General features: G+C 42.3%; 1 protein-coding gene across 9 annotated transcripts in view; it reads left to right on the top strand.

Annotated features, from left to right (window-relative positions):
* The window catches only part of PPP1R9A (protein phosphatase 1 regulatory subunit 9A), a 254,557-nt gene that overhangs the window by 143,370 nt on the left and 91,696 nt on the right, over window positions 1–19,491 (top strand). For all 9 annotated transcript variants that reach the window (XM_045004340.1, XM_045004337.1, XM_045004336.1 and 6 more), the window contains 2 exons: window positions 14,726–14,858; window positions 15,373–15,493. In XM_045004340.1, the coding sequence (XP_044860275.1) occupies window positions 14,726–14,858; window positions 15,373–15,493 (254 nt within the window). The remainder of the gene's footprint in view (window positions 1–14,725; window positions 14,859–15,372; window positions 15,494–19,491) is intronic.

Here is a 19,491-nt window from a genome sequence, read left to right as displayed (position 1 = left end):
GTGGAATTCTGTATTAAAAATATTACTCTGGTGCTCTTTGCTTTACAGAGAACTTATGTTCCTGACTCTGTGAAAGAGGAGTGTTGCCTGGGAGTAATTGTGAGTGTAGCTAGCAGATGGTTATGTATGACTGCAGCTGGAAAGTTTCCATTTCAAGGAGACTGTTATTTTGGGGGCAATGGCCTACCTGTCATGAAGGAAATAGAAGAGGGTTCAAAACATTACTGAACCAGTGGAAACTACATTATGTATAAATTACAGGTGAAATTAAAGGTTATCTGGTCTTCTTTCCAGTGAAGTCATCAATAATACACTCTCAGTCTGTGTTGGCTGATTCACCAAATCAAATAAGAACTGACTTTGGAGAAAGACAGTTACTCTGAATCCATCTGCTTTTATGCAAGACACTGAATTATTGGATGTGCTTTTAAAATACCTTGAATGCTTCCAGAACAAATGGGAAAAGAGTCCAAGATAAAATGGATGAAGAAAACTCAGAATCACTTATCATTTCATTTTAACCCCTTTATATTACGTAATAAAAATATTATAGGATGCCTCCAACAGAGAAATGTCCTCCCGTGCTTTTCCAAAGATTCCTATTACTTTAAAAGTTTTATTTCTAGTTCTTAAGGGACAAGGTTGGATATAGTGCTAATATTAAAATTCTGTACTTACAAGACATTTTAATCTCTGTTCATAGAAAATAATTTTAGGCCATTATTTCTGAAGATAATTAGGTTAGAAAATAATGTTGGGGTTTGTGTGTCTCTAATGTTATAAAAATCAGCAAAATGATGATCAAGTAAAATAAGTTCTTAGGAGTAATACACGAGGCCACATCTTTATGTATCACTCTCTTTACTTTCATGCATTGCTGCCTGTCAATAATTTTGTTTCCTTCAACGAAAAGGCTAAATTGTAAACTCTTTTGTGTAGGGCAGCACGTTGTTGTGCTGCTCAAGAACAGCCTGGGAAGCAATCTGACTTTTGGCTTCCCTATGGTCCAGTGAGGATGTATCCTGCACTACTCCTATACGTGTTCCCTGACAAGTTTGCATGGGAGTGGGTATTGCCTTGACTCCATCCACCAATGTGGGAGAGGTGGTAGTGGTTCTATAGAGACTTCTCCCTTTGCCCAGGATATGACTAGCCATGACAAGGGAATACACCCCCGTAGTCCCTTGTGTGAGCACACAGGGTGGGAACAGAATCTGGTTTATATAAATAGAATATGTAAATCAAAAACCATCTGTTTAAAGCATCTAAGTGCTGAGAATTTCTGCACGCCACTTTAAGATGGGGGCCACTGAAGGAACAGAAGCATGCCAGACAGTTAAGCAGAGAACAGCAGGCATGTGTCCATTTCTTCAGTATCCCATACAGTTCACCCAGAACACCGTTACCCTGCTTCCTGATCTCATCAAAGAATTCCCAACATCAACAGTTTTTCTGCAGCCCTCTGCTATGGATAAATATTGAGAAGCCATGCTTTTCTCAACGCTTGTGTCTCCACAAGCCCATGATCTTCACCCCTGTCTGGCTCAGGTTACAGGCAGCAGAGATGGGAACAGGAGGAGTATGCTAGAAATATAAATAAAAAGAGAGCATGAGAGAGAGCAGTATCCTTCAGCACATGCTGCTTACCCCAGAATGAGTCCTACCCCAAACCAGTCTTCCTCCCTACATGAGAGAAGAAAAACACCCCTAAAACACACTTCTCCTACTGCAAATGGCTGTGGTCAGCACCTATACATACTGCGCTTTATGAAGCTTTCAGCATGTGTGTAGCCTGTACGCACCAGAAATGACACCTGCAGCTGGCAAGAGCTAGATCTGGTGGACATGGTGCCCTGTCCCCAGATGTAACTGCAAGTAAATATCTCATGCCAAGTGTTAGGAGCAGAGGAAGGCAACAGAAAATGATGAAAGTGTGTCTCTCCTCATGTTGTTGTTCATGATGAATAGCTGCTAACTGAAGTCTCCAGCAGTTGTCCACAAAGCCCACTAGAAGTGATGTATATATGCTTCTGACAGGAGAAGGCTATATGGACAAATCATTACCCAAATTCTGCTTCTGTAGCAATAGGAAGAGTACAGATTGAGTGGCCTCCACTTGAATATTGGGGAACTAACCCTATGGATTCTACTAAAAGTGCTTCATAGAAATAAGCATTTTTAAAAACACTCTAAGGTTACATGAAGCTTCACCAAAGATGTGATTAAAAATGTCTAGAACATAGACAGCAAATTTGAGACTACCAAGAAAAATACTGAGATAGAAGAATATAGATGATTGGTCTTTCTACTGAAGTGGAAGGTGCAGACATTTTCATTTAAGACCCACACTGTCATCTCTGCTAAACACACATCTACATCAAGAGATGTTACAGGATTTTGTCAAGGAAGTATGTGGGACTGAGAAAATTGCTGGCATCTGTATTGTCACATTAACTGATGTTGGAGACCAGGATAAATTACTGAAATTGGCAAGAGAGCAGTGGGAACATTCATGTCACGGGAACAGGAATTTGCTGGAAGCAGTTGTGGAAATTTTCCTTTGTGAATTAGGTAATTAAACAAGTTGCCCGTGGAGGAAAAGAGAATCAGTCCTGAAATGTCTCCTAATTCAAATAAGTCCTGTAATTTTATTAATTCTAATGAGTGGCAAATACTTTAATGTTACCGAATAGTAAATGTTAACACATTTCTCTTTACTTCAGTTCTGCAAGTCTGTGGAGAGATTGCTGTTTGTTTTGAGCATAAATGTCTTTGTAGTGATAGTGACAAAGTGAGTTTAAGTCATGTGTTTAACAGAGATGGGTGGTTTATCTTGGATTTCACCTAAGGCATCTTTTGACAATTATGAGCTTTTAATGTATACACAATTTAAAATTTGTAAAACACCTTAAGGGAAAAAAAGAAACAGACTCTCTTGGATATGGTTTCATTAATATCAGTGGAATGAATTATTTGTGCTAAGGTCCAGAGATCTGATGCAGCTTGGGGGCAGAACCAGACCTGATAGTCACTGGCAGCAGGAGAATACCACGCCTTCTCTTTCTCCTTTCTTTTTTCTCATTCTTTCTCTCCTCCATATGTTCTTATACTGTGCTCATCACTCTGGTATATGTATGCCTTCCAGCAGTGCATTAAGCAATGTGATTAGTATCTGTCACGTGTTTGTTTTCTCATCTTCTTTCCAGGGGAAGAAATTTGTGCAAAGTAATGTTTTTGTTCTGGAATTTTTTTAGACATGTATCTATACAAATGTTGCCATGTGTTTATGTTAGATAAGGCAAGGTCAAAGAAATGTGCACTGCACTCAGAAGGGAAGGTGATGAAGTTTGTGATGGTCCTTAGTTCCTGGGGGAGTTCATACTCTACGGTCTTGGGCTGGCCCCCAAGAAAATGTTGTTTTGCACAGACAAGCTCTATTATTGAGAGTTCCATTGTGCCAGAGCAGGGGTGCCTGCAGGAATTTTTCCTATGGTACGCACCATCAGTCCCTGTGGAGCCAACCCCCTGCAGCCAGTGGCCCCATGCCTCACTCACTGAGTCTGCACCATGCTCAGTCCCTGCCTGCCAGCCTGGCTTGCTCAGGTGCAGTGTTACTTATTCCCGATCCCTCAAAAGGGACATGGGCTTCTGGAAGTAGGGTGAGGCTGGGCAGGCCCCTGGAAAGGACCTCTGGTTTAGGAGCCAGCCCAAAAGGCAGTGGTGAGGAAGAGCAGTGCTGGCTGCCCCACTGCCCACTCAGCTTTGGCCCTGTTGGTCCCGCATCATGACTGGGTGGGCGAAACCAAAATCTAGTGAATATCATTGTGCCCTGGTGCACGGGGGTCACAGCACCAGTCAGATTTGGCCTCGCGGTCCCCCAACCGTGGTGGAGTGCTGGCGGGGCCAAACCTGAGTGGGCTTTGGGGCAGCCAGCGCTGCTGCTTCTCACCAGTTCCAATGGCATGCACTGTATGTAATGTGTGTATAGTTGTGGGCACCACTGTGCCAGAGCTTTAGGCAATCTTTTAGATACTCTGGGCCCAGGCCATCGGGTGCCTTGAAGATAAGATAGTCAACTTGATTTGATATTCTGTGGGAAGCCAGTGTAGGGAGTGGATAAGAGGTTTGACTGGAAGTTTTTAAGAACAGATTAGACAAACACCCATCAGGGATGATTCATTCTGGGTGAATTTAACTCTGCCTTACCATGGGAGGATGGATTAGATGACCTCTGCAGGTCCATTCCACCGCTACATTTCTATGATGTGTTTATAGAAACCAGTGTTACTGAGGAGACTTTGAAACTTTGGGGTTCAATCCAGACCAGTAAACAGTTGTGTCACTGCCTGCCCTGCCCTGCAACTTCGGTTGTCTTGAATGGTATCCTGCGATGGCACTCAGCCGTGACACCAACAGCCAGCATACAAGCATGCACGTCACACCTTGGCTTCCACTGGCCAATTACTTTCTGCAGGGTGACCCCATTTCCGAATTTCTCCAAAGCTGTCTGATCTGTGGTGGAATGCTCACAGATGTTATTAAATTTGCTGCTCCTTTAAAGAAACGATAAACTGCAGTTCATTAATTAAACAGGGGTTTGATAAATACTCTTATTTCAATCACAGCATGAATTGGTTTATAGTAAAACAAGTTTATTAAACAAAAAGACATAGGCTTAAATGATACCAAATATAAGGAATAAAAATAGAAAGGGTTACAAGTAAAAATACACATCTAAGACTAAAACCTGATTTAAGTCTCTTATTTGAAGAAATATTTCTCACCAAGTCATTTCCAGCATGGCTGACCAGACTCTCTGGGCAGGTCCCTTCACAGAACTTAGTGTTCTGTTTCTTTGCCCTGGTTTACACTATGAGTTTAGGTCGAATTTAGCAGCGTTAGATTGATTTAACCCTGCATCCGTCCACATGACGAAGCCATTTTTGTGAACTTAAAGGTCTCTTAAAAGCGATTTCTGTACTCCTCCCTGACAAGGGGATTAGTGCTGAAAACGACCCTGCTGGGTCGAATTTGGGGTAGTGTGGACGCAGTTCGACGGTATTGGCCTCCGGGAGCTATCCCAGAATGCTCCATTGTGACCGCTCTGGACAGCACTCTAAACTCAGATGCACCGGCCAGGTAGACAGGAAAAGCCCCATGAACTTTTGAGCACAGGTGACCATGCAGAGCTCATCAGCACAGGTGACCATGGTGTCCCAGAATTGCAAAAGAGCTCCAGCATGGACCGAACGGGAGGTAATGCATCTGATGGCTGTATGGGGAGATGAATCTGTGCTAGCCGAACTCCGTTCCAAAAGACGAAATGCCGGAATATTTGAAAAAATTTCCAAGGGCATGAAGGACAGAGGTTATAACAGGGACCTGCAGCAGTACCATGTGAAGCCTACCAAAGAACCAGAGAGGCAAACGGCCGCTCCGGGTCAGAGCCCCAGACATGCCGCTTCTATGATGAGCTGCATGCCATTCTAGGGGGTGTCCCTACAACTACTCCACTCCTGTGCTTCCGTCCTCCCCCACCCCTCCCGGGCTACCTTGGCAGTTATCCCCCCATTTGTGTGACGAATCAATAAAGAATGCATGAATTTGAAACAACAATGGCTTTATTGCCTCTGCAAGCAGAGATCAAAGGGGGGATGGGAGGGCAGTTGGCTTACAGGGAAGTAGAGTGAACCAAGGGGGCGGGTTTTCATCAAGGAGCTTTTAAATGTCCAAAGGCACATTCTACCACCATTATGCACTTGCTCCGCCTATAGTTGAACTGCTCCTTACTACTGTCCAGGCTTCATGAGCCATTGGAACAAGGGATAGGCTGGGATAGGTGCGACCGCGCGGTGCTGCTGACTGGGAGAGCAGCCTGAGGCAGAAGCCTCCAGCTGGCATGATATTCCAGGCAGGACTGAATCTCTGTTAGACAAAACTTAAAGAAGAGAATGACCTGGAGTCATTCCCATTTTTGTCCAGGCGTCCCCGACCGACCTCACAAAGGCCGGCCAGAAGCACCCATGTCTGTCCAGGCGCCCCCGACCAACCTAACCAAGGTCGGCCAGGAGCACCTACGGGATGACGACGATGGCTAGCAGTCGTATTGCACCATCTGCAAGGCAAGGCAAGAGGATGCTGCTGTGTAGCACTGCAGTACCGCGTCTGCCAGCAGCACCCAGGAGACACATGGTGACAGTGAGCTGAGCAGGCTCCATGCTTGCCGTGGTATTTCGTCCGCACAGGTAACCCAGGAAAAAAGGCAAGAAATGATTTTTTGCCGTTGCTTTCATGGAGGGAGGCCTGACAACATGTACCCAGAACCACCTGCGACAGTATTTTTGCCCCATAAGGCATTGAAAACTCAACCCAGAATTTCAGTGGGCGGCAGAGACTGCGGGAACTGTGGGATAGCTACCCACAGTGCAACGCTCCGAAAGTCGACGCTAGCCTCAGTACTGTGGATGCACACCACTGACTTAATGTGCTTAGTGGGGACACACACAATCGACTGTATCAAATCGATTCTAAAAAAATCGACTTCTATTAAATCGACCTAATTTCGTAGTGTAGACATACCCTTTGTCTCTTCAGGTGAAGGATAACTTAGGGGTTCACTCCCCCTCTCTTTATAGGCCAGTATATCTTTTAATTCTATTTTCAGATAAAGTTCCTTTTGGGAAGAAAATGCCATGTGGTCTGGTGAAGACTACATGCTGGTTCCACCCCCACTGCTGATAGCTGAGTGGCGATCTCCTCTCCTTGTTAGCTTGATGGCTTTTGTTTACCTTTTATGTAAATGAATTTCCAATGCCCCTCAGTTTACTGTGGAGACACATTCAAAGGGGCGGTACCACATACCTTTGTTTAGGCTCAGATATTTCCACATCCTCAGCAGAGTTGCAGATCAGTCTGACTCTGCGCAACAGTGCTACCCTCCAGGAACCCTACTCCTGCCTCGCAGTGCACCAGACTCCAGCGACTCCCAGCCAGTTCCTTCTCCTGCTCCTCAGCTTGCTCCTGCCCCAGCCTTGCTTGAGCCTGCACTAACCTCACTCCAGCCTCATCACCAGACTGATCCAGCCCTGTCTCTGCCTCCTGATCCCCGCTAAACTCCCAGATTCTGACTGACCGTTTTTTATTTTTGGCACGTATCTGGACTCTGACATTGGTAGCAACTTGCTTTTTTTTTGAACTCTGACGACCCAGCTTTGACCTCTGGCCTGCACCTGGACTCTGGCTACAGTTCTGACTCTGATTTGTCTGTGGCCTCTGATCTTTGTTTGATCCTGGCCTGTACCTGGATCCCGATTCCGGGACCACCCTTGGCCCAGGCCCCACCCTATACCTAGCTGTAATCCATGCTCCAACCACTAGGCTACATTATCAGAGGCAATGCCTGAAAGAGAGGTGACAAAGGTATGCATAACTGAGGCCAGTGGTTTAGGAGGGGACAGGATCTCCTAGCCAGCCAGAAATGGCAGAAAATGTTACTCATGCATGCCACTATGTGAAAGTTTAGTGTCAGTGAGGAATCCAGCAGCACTCCGAGGCTCTGGACTGAATTGACTAATTGTGGGTATGTACCTTCAGCCAGAGGAGACTGCACAATGGCTGGAAATTCTATGAAGTGTTTTCCTCTACCCGCCACATAACCTTTGTTTTGCTTAGGTTCAACTTCAGCTAGTTGTTCTTCATCCATGAGCTGATCTCATCAAGCACTGCACTGTTTTGATTGTAGTGGTATGGTCAGATGTGGCAACAAATAGGTAGAACTGTGTGTCAGCTGTATTTGCTGAGACTTGCAGTCCATGTCATCTGACCAGTTCACCTATTGGATGCATATAGATGTTGAAAAGGATTGGAGAGAGAATTGATCCTTATTGGACTACGTGAGTGAGGGGTGTAGTGTGGAGGTGCAGTGTCCCATCACTACTCATTGGGTGTGTTCTTCCAGCAAGGGCTCAAATCTTTTTAGGGCATTACCCTGGATCTCCGCTACCTGTCTCAGGTGAGGTGAAGCAGCAGTATCTTAAGGTTACCAGTATTCAGTGCTGCAGAGAGGTGCAGGAGGATGAGAATGGAGGTCTGCCTTCTATCCATTGAGAGCAGGTGATCATCCATCAATGCTACTGAAGTGGTTTCAGTTCCATGTCCTCTCCTGAATCCAAATTGTGCTGGGTCTAGGATGTTAACTTAAATTAGGTGAGCCTGTAGTTGGCCTTTGACTATCTTCTTGATGAGCTTGTTCATGAATGAAAAGAAAATTAACAGTAGGTGAGGTTCTTTTCATCAAGGTTTATGTCTAAACTAACTTAGTGTCTGGTTAAAGAGAGTGTCTACAACAGCATTGAAGGGTTCTGGGATGGCAATGCGTCTTTGTCAAACACCCAACTTAATTCAGAAGAAGCCGGTTCTTTTCTCATTTACAAGAATGCATTTTGAGGCGTCATCATATAGAAGATAGAACATTAAACAGGGCTGGTCAGGGATGCCTCTCAGCTTTAAGATCAGCCAAAGTGATTCCCAGTCAACAGAGTCAAATGCAGCCATGATATCTACAAATGCAATGTGAATGGAGTACTTGCATTCCCAAGACAGACAGAAGAGTAATATCACAGTAGTTACAACAGTCTTATTTGCTGCCTTTATACTTGCTAAGTGGTAAAATAATGTTGTCTTTGCCAGTTGTAAGAGACTGACTGTTCTCCAGATTATGTTTACCTAAAGACAAAAAAGAATAGCTGGTCCAGAGCTTTTTAACAGTTCTCCAGGAATTTTACAGACTCCTGCCACCTTATTTCCCTTAAGCTTCTTTTCAGCTCTATGGATTGCATCAATAGTCAGTTCACCAGGATCATTTTGTGCTGAATGGGTCATCTCTTTCAAGAAGCATTACTTCAGTGTCTGGGAAATTCTCCAGCCTGTGTATGCAGGACACCAAAGTAGGTGATCCTAGTGGTTCCCTTCTGATCATAGAATTTATTAACTGAGATCAGAATCAGGACCTTTATTTCTAAGAACAGCAAAGTGTCCACAGAACCTCCCAGAGAACACAACAAATGCACTGATTTAATTGTAGGGGGCGTTATATCAGGGTTGGTGCTGTGAAATCCCCACACATTCTACCGTGGCAGGATCTCTTTGCCTGTTGTGTGATGATGTGTTCTCAGACATGTGACTCTCCTTAGTGTCAGAGATACAATCACGATACTGGCTGTGAGTCATACATCTCAGAACACAAAGATAAATGGGGCTGAGTCAGGAGGTCTTTCTTTACACTGCATACAGATTGGAATCCCATAGGTCATCCTCTGGCTGAATGCTGACTATAGGGAAAGGAGCCTGTGTGATTCTCCTTATCCATCTGTTCAAGCCCATTTTGAGAACCACAACATAAATACAACATAATTTTCATAACATAAAATAATGTAGGAAAATACAACATAATTTTCTGAAAGTGAGGTTGCAAAGTTTATTTTAGGGTGAATTCCCATACTCTCCCAATTTAACAGCCATCAGAATCCACATCTGGGAAGACGTGAACTTTGAAACAATATTGAGCGTGCTCTATTAATAATGTCATTGTTAATATTATTTAACAATGAAAATCATATATTTATGTAATAAACTTACAAAACGTTAAAATGTTTAAAATGACATTTTCCTAGAAAAAGAAGCTTATAAGATAAAATATTCAAAAAAGAATTCACTGATGCATAAAATACTATTTAACTTTCATTAATTAGAACTTGAAATAGACCACTTGAAAAGCTAATCATTCTTTCGACAGCCTTTACAAGACAGAGAGATTCTTACTGCAGTTAAGGAACTCCTTTTTAAAGCCTGTCCAGATCAAAGAGGCATTTCTCACCTTTAAAAACCCTTTGCAAATCTACCAGTTACTAAAGATGCCTTATGCAAAAGATTTCTTCCCAAGAAAATTAATCTTTTCAGAACTTGCAAGCCAAGCTGTTATAGCCTGAAATGGTTTAATGTAAAGATAGAAACCTACTATTTACTTTTTGTTGTATCTAGAAATTTCATCCTTTGGATGTACTGTAGTTTCAGTAGGAGAAATTAATTGATCATTCAGGGCCTTTTGAAAGAACACTGTATGTGGTGGGTCCTTATCTGGCAGGCCACAAGAAAAGAAGTTTTTGCCTCTGTAAGGAGCTGCCTCTCCAGTTGGCAGCAGAGAAGGAAGAAATAGAAAGTTTACCTGGATGGAGTAAGGAGGAACAGGAAGTGGCTGGTTCAGGTGGGGGGCATTGCTCTTCCAGGTGACGGGGGAGAGGGAGTATTTATACCCAAAACAGTTTCATAAAATCTCTCTCTCAGCCAAAATAATTGAGGATGCCTCCTTGTGACGGGTGTCCCGTGCAGGTACTCATTATGGATGGGGTATGGTTATTAGATAAAATGGATTGGAAGGGGATTTAGAGGAAAGCAGGAAACTGGTGTAAGATCTAAAGTACCAATTGCTCTGGGGTAAGTGACTGGTCTCTTGGGCCTGGGAGCAACCTGATGTGGTGGTGTGATTTTTGGTGTAAGTCAGCAATTCTCAGCCGGGGGTCTGCAGCCCACTTGGTGTCCGTGAACCCTTTCAAGGGGGCCACAGGGCTTAAACCCAGAGCCCAAGCCCTAGTGTCCCCCAAGGGGCTGAAGCTGGGAGGTGCGGGGCTGAACCCCCTCTCCCCATCAACACCCCCCCTCTCCCAAACTGCACCACAAGAGCATGGCAGTCCTGGGGGTAGCTCCACACCTCCCCCCGCATCTCCTCTCCCCACCCCCTGGCCAGGTCGGAGGCAGTAAGTCAGAGCTGGACAGTCGGGGGCAGCTGCTGCTCTGGGTTGTGTCATGGACCAGGCAGTGGCAGTGTTCCCTCCTCTTCCGCTGGTGCCCTGGGTTGAAGCTGCTCCTCAGTTCCCAGCCCCCTTTGCTCTTGCAGCCGGTAAGAGCTGCCAGGGTGGGGAGACCTGGCTCCATGGCTAGCAGAGCCCTCGTGGAACAGGGACCGCAGGGGAGCCCTCCTGGCACACAGCCCATAGCTACTCTCCCTGCACCCTGAGCTATATTCTCCCTGCCCTCTGAGCTACTCCCAAGCCTGCACACGGCCCCTGACTACTCCCTGCCTGCACCCTGAGCTACCTCCCTGCCCACACACAGCCCCTAGCTAGCCTCTCCCTGTACCCACAGCCACCCCTGTGTGCACACAGCCCCAGCTACCTCCGTGCCTGCACACAGCCCCAGCTACCCCCTCCCTGCACCCTGAGCTACCCCCATGCCTGTGCCCCCTCCCCCCCAACCCAGACAGGCTGGGTGGCCTGCTGAGGTGAGTCAGGGAGTGGAGGTGGTGCTCCCTCCCCCGACCCCGCCATGTGGAGGTGGCTCGAGTCCTGCTGGCCCCTGCCTCCCAAAAATAGAAGTCAAACTACGCCTATGTCCAAGGCCCCTGCCCTGAGGGTCCCACACCCCCACTGGGCCCTGGAGTTTTTATAGTATGTTGAGGGGGGCCTCAGAAAAAAGGTTGAGAACCACTGGTATAAGTGAACTTTTACCACAAAATCCAGTTTGTCTGAGTGGCAAGATAGACTGGAGCATCTGAGGAGACTGTCTGTGACTCCATGGTAAGACTGGTATTGTAATCCAAGAGTTCACATTTGTTATTGTCTTGGTGAAATCTAATTATAGAACATACCACCAGGGTGTCCGTCCTGTTTTCTGACCATCTGCCCAGAAGCAGGCACTCACGGTTGTGAGTCGCTCCAAAGAGCATGAGGACCTTATCACAATTTCTGTGCTACTAGTAACATAGTATTGTACTACTGGTTTCCTTACAATAATCTTAATATAGCTACTATTTTAGGGGAATTAATGCGGTACTGACTAAGTTGCTTCCCCAGCACTGCAGAGAAGATTTTATTACTTTGGACAGTAGCATCAATACTTAGAGCGATGACTGCTTTCTTCATGGTTCTAGTGGTATTGTAAGGTTTTCTTGACGGTCCTACTAATATGAAGGCGATGGATTGTTCTGCCAAGAAAACATGTGATGAGTTTAGATTCTTCGAGGAAGCATGTGAACTCTAGGCTTAAATCCAAAGCAAAAATGTGCCAAGACACCATCTGAAATTCAATGTGCCTACAAGCCGGAAAGCCATCTCTGACGTGATTATGGAGATTTGTTACGCAAAGAAGGCATTCTAGACTGCAGTATGGGTTTAATTGTTGCAGTCTTATTATTTTTACTTCTTTTCAGTCAGTATTTCCAAAGACAGAAAATGTCATATTGCCTCTATATAAATCCATAGTACACCCACATCTTGAATACTGCATGCAGATGTGGTCGCCCCATCTCAAAAAAGATGTTGGAATTGGAAAAGGTTCAGAAAAGGCTAATTAAAATGATTTAGGGGTATGGAGTATCTGCCATATGAGGAGAAATTAAATAAGACTGGCACTTTTCAGCTTGGAAAAAAGACGACTAGGAGAGGATATGATTGAGGGCTATAAAATCATGACTGATGTGGAGAAAGTAAGTAAGTAAGTGTTATTTACTCCTTCTCATAACACCAGAACTAGGGGTCACTCAATGAAATTAATAGGCAGTGGATTTAAAACAGAAGGAAGTATTTTTTCACACAGTGCACAGTCAACGTGTGGAACTCCTTGCCAGAGGATGTTGTGAGACCCAAGACTATAACAGGGTTCAAAAAAGAACTAGATAAATTCATGGAGGATAGGTCCATCAATGGCTATTAGCCAGGATGGTGTCCCAAGCCTCTGGTTGCCAGAAGCTGGGAATGAGAGACAGGGGATGGATCACTTGATGATTGCCTGTTCTGTTCATTCCCTCTGGGGCACCTGGCATTGGCCACTGTCAGAAGACAGGATTCCAGGCAAGATGGATACTGACCCAGTATGGCCGTTCTTATGTTCTTGTTCTTAGTTCAGAAATGTTATAAAGTTGAATTGAGGAATGTATGCCAAAGAAATAAAAAAGATATAATAAATGAGGGGGAGGGAGGGGAGATGGGGAGATTTTTTTTCCAGTTGTGTAATTAAAAAAATAATCATGGAGTGCATCTAGTTTTAGAAGAAGTGGAGTCAATTATGTTGCTCTCTCAGCTGATAAATTGCTAGGTGGGAACAACACAGATTCCACTAACAGTACCATTTAAGCTACAGTCATTTTCTTTTACGTGTTCTTCAGGAGCTAAAGTTTAAAAGTTGTATCACTCAATGACATTTTTAAAGCAGTTCCTGCCATTGTTATTAAATATTATTTAATAATATTTGCTGCACAAATGTTTTTTGTAGTGTGTAAAAGATCTCTCTACCATCAGGTCTGATGAGGAGCAGCCTTTGTTCTAACATTTGATCTCTCTGACTTCTATTAAGAATCCAAACATAAAAGTTGAATGTGAATTTTTAGACATTAAATGGACAACTCAGCTACAGAGTCAGAGCGTGGTGGGTTTAGCCACGGCCCTGCCTTTGGCTTTCCCTGCCTCTTATGGGGTGATAGCCTTGAGCAGTCCTTGCATGTGGCAGTGGCTGATTAGCATCTGAACAGAGTTGCAGTCAGGGAAGGCTTCTTGTGACTTCTCTGTTTTGGTGTTGATCTGGTGCACAAATTGATATTTATCATAAATATTCTTTTTCTACCTAATTCTGCCTTCTCTTGTTGAGTACTTGTAAAGACAGAAAAGGGGAGAGAGTGCAATTGTGTGTGTGGTGGGGGTATGGTGTGGAGTTTCCTTTGTTTAAAGTAACAAATGCAACAATAGATGTAGGACAGAAGAGTTTAGATACAATATTTATCTCCAGCACTGTCTATTTCTTCACTACTGCCACAGTGGGGCAACTAAGTGAACAGAGGGATTGTCTAAATAAAGCATAGGATCAAAAATCTGAACAACTATCTCCATCTTTCTGATTCTATAGTTCTACAGAAAGCCTCAGTAATTCCTAATTAACTTAAAAGCCATCAATATTTATATTGACTGACAGGTAAACAAATTCAACAAACATATTGCACTTACCGTAGCATGTGAAAAGTTTGTATGTGTATACACGTACACATAGATATTAAACATGTCATATAATAGAATTGAAATGTTAAATCAGTCTTAATTGTACCATAATCATGCCATACTGTAATCTTAAAATTTAAAAGTACAGCATAATCTTTAATTTGATATGTAAATGGTTTTTCATATTAGCAGTAGTCCGCTTCAGCTTTGGTTTTGTGTGTGCAAATTCGACCCTCGGGAAGAAACATCAGAGTTGAGATTAGATACAAGTTACAGTTAATCAAAGTAGTTCCTGTGTGCTCTACTTTTATAAGTATTTGGAGATCTTTACTATTTAAATGGAGCAATGTTTGATTGGAACCATATGTTTGTGTGTTTAATTATTGAAAGGAGTAGAATGACTCAGTCCTTCTAAAACATGTACTGCATTTCTAACCACATATGGTAAAAATGAGTTAGTTATATTCAGAATTGGTTTTCAGTCCTTAGCAGACTGTTTGATGAATAAAAAAGCGCTAATTTAAAAACCTGAACTTCGAGTGGAGGAGGGGAACATTGCCTTAAAAACTCATTTCAACCAATGTAATAGAAAAAGCCATAAAAATGGGTATATATAGCAGCTATTTTCTTAAGTTAACCGTCTTTTCTGGAATGGATAGTTGATCAATATTGGCATATTTTCAAAGGTTTTCAACACATACTCCAATGAAGACTATGACCGGAGAAATGATGAAGTTGACCCAGTGGCTGCATCAGCTGAATATGAACTTGAAAAGCGCGTGGAAAAACTGGAGCTTTTTCCAGTGGAACTAGAAAAAGGTATGCATTCTGAGCACTACTTGCAATTTCTCTAAACTGATGTGCAAATCTTTAAAGGGATTGCTGCATTTGCTTAGAGGGCATAACTTTAATTCTCGAGGAACCGTTGCAAATCTCTTGACTCTTCAGACTGACAAATATTCAATAATATTATTTAAAGAACCGGCTTGAGGACAATAGTTCTGTATTTCTGTAAGAATGTGTTTCCTGTAGTTCACCTTACACGTTAATTGACATGATTTTTCATATTAACTTTTCATTCTCCTCTGGAACATTAGCCGTCTTGCCTAACTGTAGTAACCTTTTCCAAATGGCAAATGCAATATTATCTATCTTTGGTGTATTATTAAAACTGCAGAAAATTAAGGATCTCACCAAGGAAATGACTAAAAGTGGGTTTAATCACATGAAAAAATCAAAAGAAAACAAAAGCCGTACGCAAATGTACTTCTTTAAATGCCAAATTACTTTAAAATCAAGCATGTATTGCTGCTTTTACTTGTCTTTTCCACAGATGAAGATGGACTTGGCATCAGTATTATTGGAATGGGAGTTGGAGCAGATGCAGGCCTTGAAAAACTGGGAATATTTGTGAAAACAGTAACAGAAGGTGGGGCAGCCGAAAGAGATGGCAGGTAAACTAGATTCGGTGTTTGGAATCTTCCTCAGCAATGGTTATTATGGATATTGATTTTTGTAGAAAATAATTTCTGGTTGTTTGCATATGGCAAAAAGTTGTGTGTAATTTTATAACTAGAAATTTGAGTTACTGTTATTGCCCAAATGTTCTAATCTGGGTACCTAAAGGTAGGCTTCTAAATTGGCTTCAAAGAGAATTTTCGATGGTCAGTATCTATGAAAAAATGTTCCTCAGCAACATTTTCCTAGTTTTTCCTGTGCAGTTTTGTGCCCTTGAGTTCCTCATTTCTCACTTAACATGCACTTTTTGAAAATCACTAGTGCAGAGTGATCTTCAGTATTATAAATTCTTCTTTGAGTGATTGCACACACGCATTCCAGCTCTCGATAACTTTACTGTTTGCAAGGTGGTGTCAAGAAATAAATCAGTGGTGATGTGGCACATCCAGTTGATAAATGGTTGATGCAAACAAAAGTGCTTTTACTGAAAGCTTTTACTTTATTTAGTCTCCATCACTTACATATGTCCGCAACAGGTTAGGAGAGCACTGCAAATAAACCCCAGATTAGTATTTAGGCAAGATCTTCAGGAGGTCTCGAGTGGATATCTGTAGACTTCTGGTGGCCACCCTTCTGTTTGCAGGGGAACTTGAGAGGGATCCCAGAAATGTCCGAAGAGTCCCAAGTATTAAAATGTTCACCGAGCTCAGACCTCTTCCCCCTTTTATACCCAATTACATAGCTTGTTCATAAAAAACAAAAACAAAAAATCCTGCTGAGCAGAAGTTGTGTGGAGTTTTCCATCCAGTGAATTTTCCATCGGTTAACCAGATGTATTTCACATAGCAACAGTTAAAATGTTGCCAGACTTCCCATCGTGCAAAACCTCATGCTTCAGCAATTTTGAGAAGCTCAAGTCAGGAGGGCACATGGCCATGCTTACTCCTTGTGGGCATTCACTTTCCCCTCCCCTCCTGGCCTGTTAGTTGTGCTAAGGTTTCAGTAGCTGTCTTTTTAGCTGCTTTCAGCAATAAGCGTAATAATTGGTATTCCCGCTGCTGGCAGTGGTCTAGGCATGTTACTAGGCTATAGGCTATCAAAAATCTCCCCCCTAAAAATCCACCCAGCTCATGAACAGTTCCTGTGTTTTTCAGTAGATCAGGATCACTTTCAGTATCAAGTGTTCCCGTTCGACCTTCTTGCCTGCCCCAAGAGTGTTCCTTGAGGTACTGGCAGTGGTCGCAGCTTACCTTCGATGTCTGGGCATAATAATTTTTCTATACCTCAATGACTGGCTACTCAAGGGCCAATCTTATAATGAGGTTTTTGACACCATAAGGATGATGAGATCTCAGTTCCGCAAGCTAGGATTGCCACTCAACATTGAGAAATTCACTTTGAGCCTGGTACAAAGAGTGGAGTTCATAGGAGCCTCCTTAGACACTATATCAGCCAGGGCTTATCTTCCCTCCAACAGATTCTCGATGTTAGCAGATCTCATCTCAAAGATTCAAAGCAGCCCACAGACATTGACAAGAAGTCGTCTTCAATTGCTTGGATGTATGGCAGCTTGCACCTTTGTGACACCACATATGAGGCTCCTCCTTTGATGTTTTGGGGGCTGGTTCAGGACTGTTTATACTCCAGACAAACACAGCCTGCACAAGTTGGTGTAGGTCCCTCATCAGGGAGATCATAATAGATTTTTGCTTTGGCCCCTTTAATATTTGTCCTCAATTGACTAATGCTCAGGCAGCTGAGAAAGAACTCTCTCATGTTCTTTCCAAAAGACTTCATTAATTTGAGACAGGTGTACATAGCTCTCTGAATATGGAGCAGCCTATCCCTGAATATGGAACATCTATTGTGCATCAGCTCTAGAGGTTCTTTCAACCTCATCCTTATATGGTAATCATTAAGCATAATAATCAAAAGACCATCTTTTAGCAATAAATATGAATATATTTTGAGGGATGTCTCAAATATCCTAGAATAATTGAATAAAGATTGGGGTGGGATTTCTAATATTGTAATTTTTAGATAAGAATCGTACTTCAGTAGCTGCAGTAAATTTTCCATGTTTTTCTGCAAAAGTCAGCAGATTACTCCGGGTATTACTTGCCCTCGGGGAAGATGAGAATCCTGTAGTGTGGGAATTCCAAGTGACTGAGCACCACTGTCTTAATTCATGCTGCTCTAGACATAGCAGATGTTGGGTAGTTGCCACGTAAAGGGCATTCTGTGGTAAATGTCATTGGCCAATTTAACCAGAGAGCTTGTTGTAAGCTCCAGTCCAAATTAAGAATAGGATGGTAGATAGACAGAGGTAATAAAAAGTGAAGAAATCAGTGGGCAAACAGAGTATTGGTATTTGATATTCAATCACATGTGATAGGATAACTGGCTACTTTGTATAAATAATCTCCCAGTTCAAGTACAGGACAGGTGTAGTGGATGATGCGTCATTTGAAAATATTTTTCTGATAATAAATTTACCTGAGAACAGCTGCTGAGGAATGTGTAACAGTTCACAACTTGAAACATATACTAAATTATATCTCTGTAAAATTTGAATTCACATTTTTAGGACCTAATTTGGCAACCTTTCTGATACTGAGTAGCAATTATGCAAGTTATTCCAGCAACTTAAATTAGTTCATATGGGTGAATAACTGCTGTTCCCTGTAAGTGAGACTTGAAGAACTGGCCCTTCGAAAATAATAGAGAAACCACCAATTTCATTCATTATAAAATGCTGTTAAACTTTTTCTTTTTAAGTCTTTGTCACCCGTAAACCTTTCTCCCATTTGATACTTAATTTGTTCTCTCTCTCTCTCACACACACACACACACACACACGCGCGCGCGCATGAAATAGCATGTTGTTATTCAGATTGGTGCCAAGCTATTCAACACATCTCTAAAAGTGAGTCAGGAACAGGATGGCGGAAGAAGGAAATGGGGGGGGAGGAGGTTGAAAATAACTGTCTGGAAATTAATTGCACCTGATGTAAATTAATAGCCATCCTTCATCTTCATATCTATCATAAAAATTCCTTTAATATTTAGAAAAAAGGATGCTGTTGATTCTGCTGTTTAAAAAAAGATTTTAGGACTGAATTTTTCCTCCTGCTCCTTTGTCATTTAATGCTGATTTTGTAAAGACAACGACCTATGTGCACCATCCAATACAAACCTGACAAAGTCATCTTGACAGTTATATCTTCAAAATCCCAGATGGATAAAGAGAGAGGAAAGAATTCAATTTACTGAAAAGGAACTCTGATTATTTTATTCTGTAATTTTAACATACATTTAACATGTTACCTCTACATTTTTTATTCGCACTTCTATTCCATTTTTACATATTTAAGGCCTGAGTTTCAAAAGGTCAGATACAAAATGATGCTAATATACGTAAGCACGTTTGCCTAATTTCTGTATAGTTCCATGTGCAAATTGTGAATTTCCACTTGCAAATGGCCAGCTATTTGACAAACAGGCGATTTGTGCACAAATAACAGATTTGCATGTGGAATCATGTTAATTGCAAAAGCAGTTTTAGCAAGCGAAAATGCACATTAATTTCTTTGTGGACTGGCTTTTTGACAAATCAGTTCTCAATTACATAGAAAATCTTATTAGTATTGCTTATTTTGGTAGTGTCTCCAGGGTCAAGGATTCTTTCCAAACATAGAATAAGACATGACTGGAAAATAAACGTGATTAGTCTTACATGTGTATATATAGGAATACTTACTTGGCATCATATAGGAAATGTCCTTTTGGATGGCACATATTATGTATTTGGAGGATTAAGAAGACAGAAATAAGAGATGGAAATAAATTAGTAAGCAGCAAAGAAAAGAAATACAGAGAGAAGTAATAACCAAAGTGGGCTAATGGACAAAAAGATTCTCAAAATCTGTCAATCTTTTTATATTATTGAAGTATGTTCAATGTAACGGCAACAGTTACATGTGTAAAAATGACA

This window comes from Mauremys mutica, chromosome 2, assembly GCF_020497125.1.
Source record: "Mauremys mutica isolate MM-2020 ecotype Southern chromosome 2, ASM2049712v1, whole genome shotgun sequence".
Taxonomy (NCBI): Eukaryota; Metazoa; Chordata; order Testudines; family Geoemydidae; genus Mauremys; species Mauremys mutica.
The sequence above is the reverse complement of the archived record's forward strand: the minus strand, read 5'-3'. Positions and strand labels throughout refer to the sequence as shown.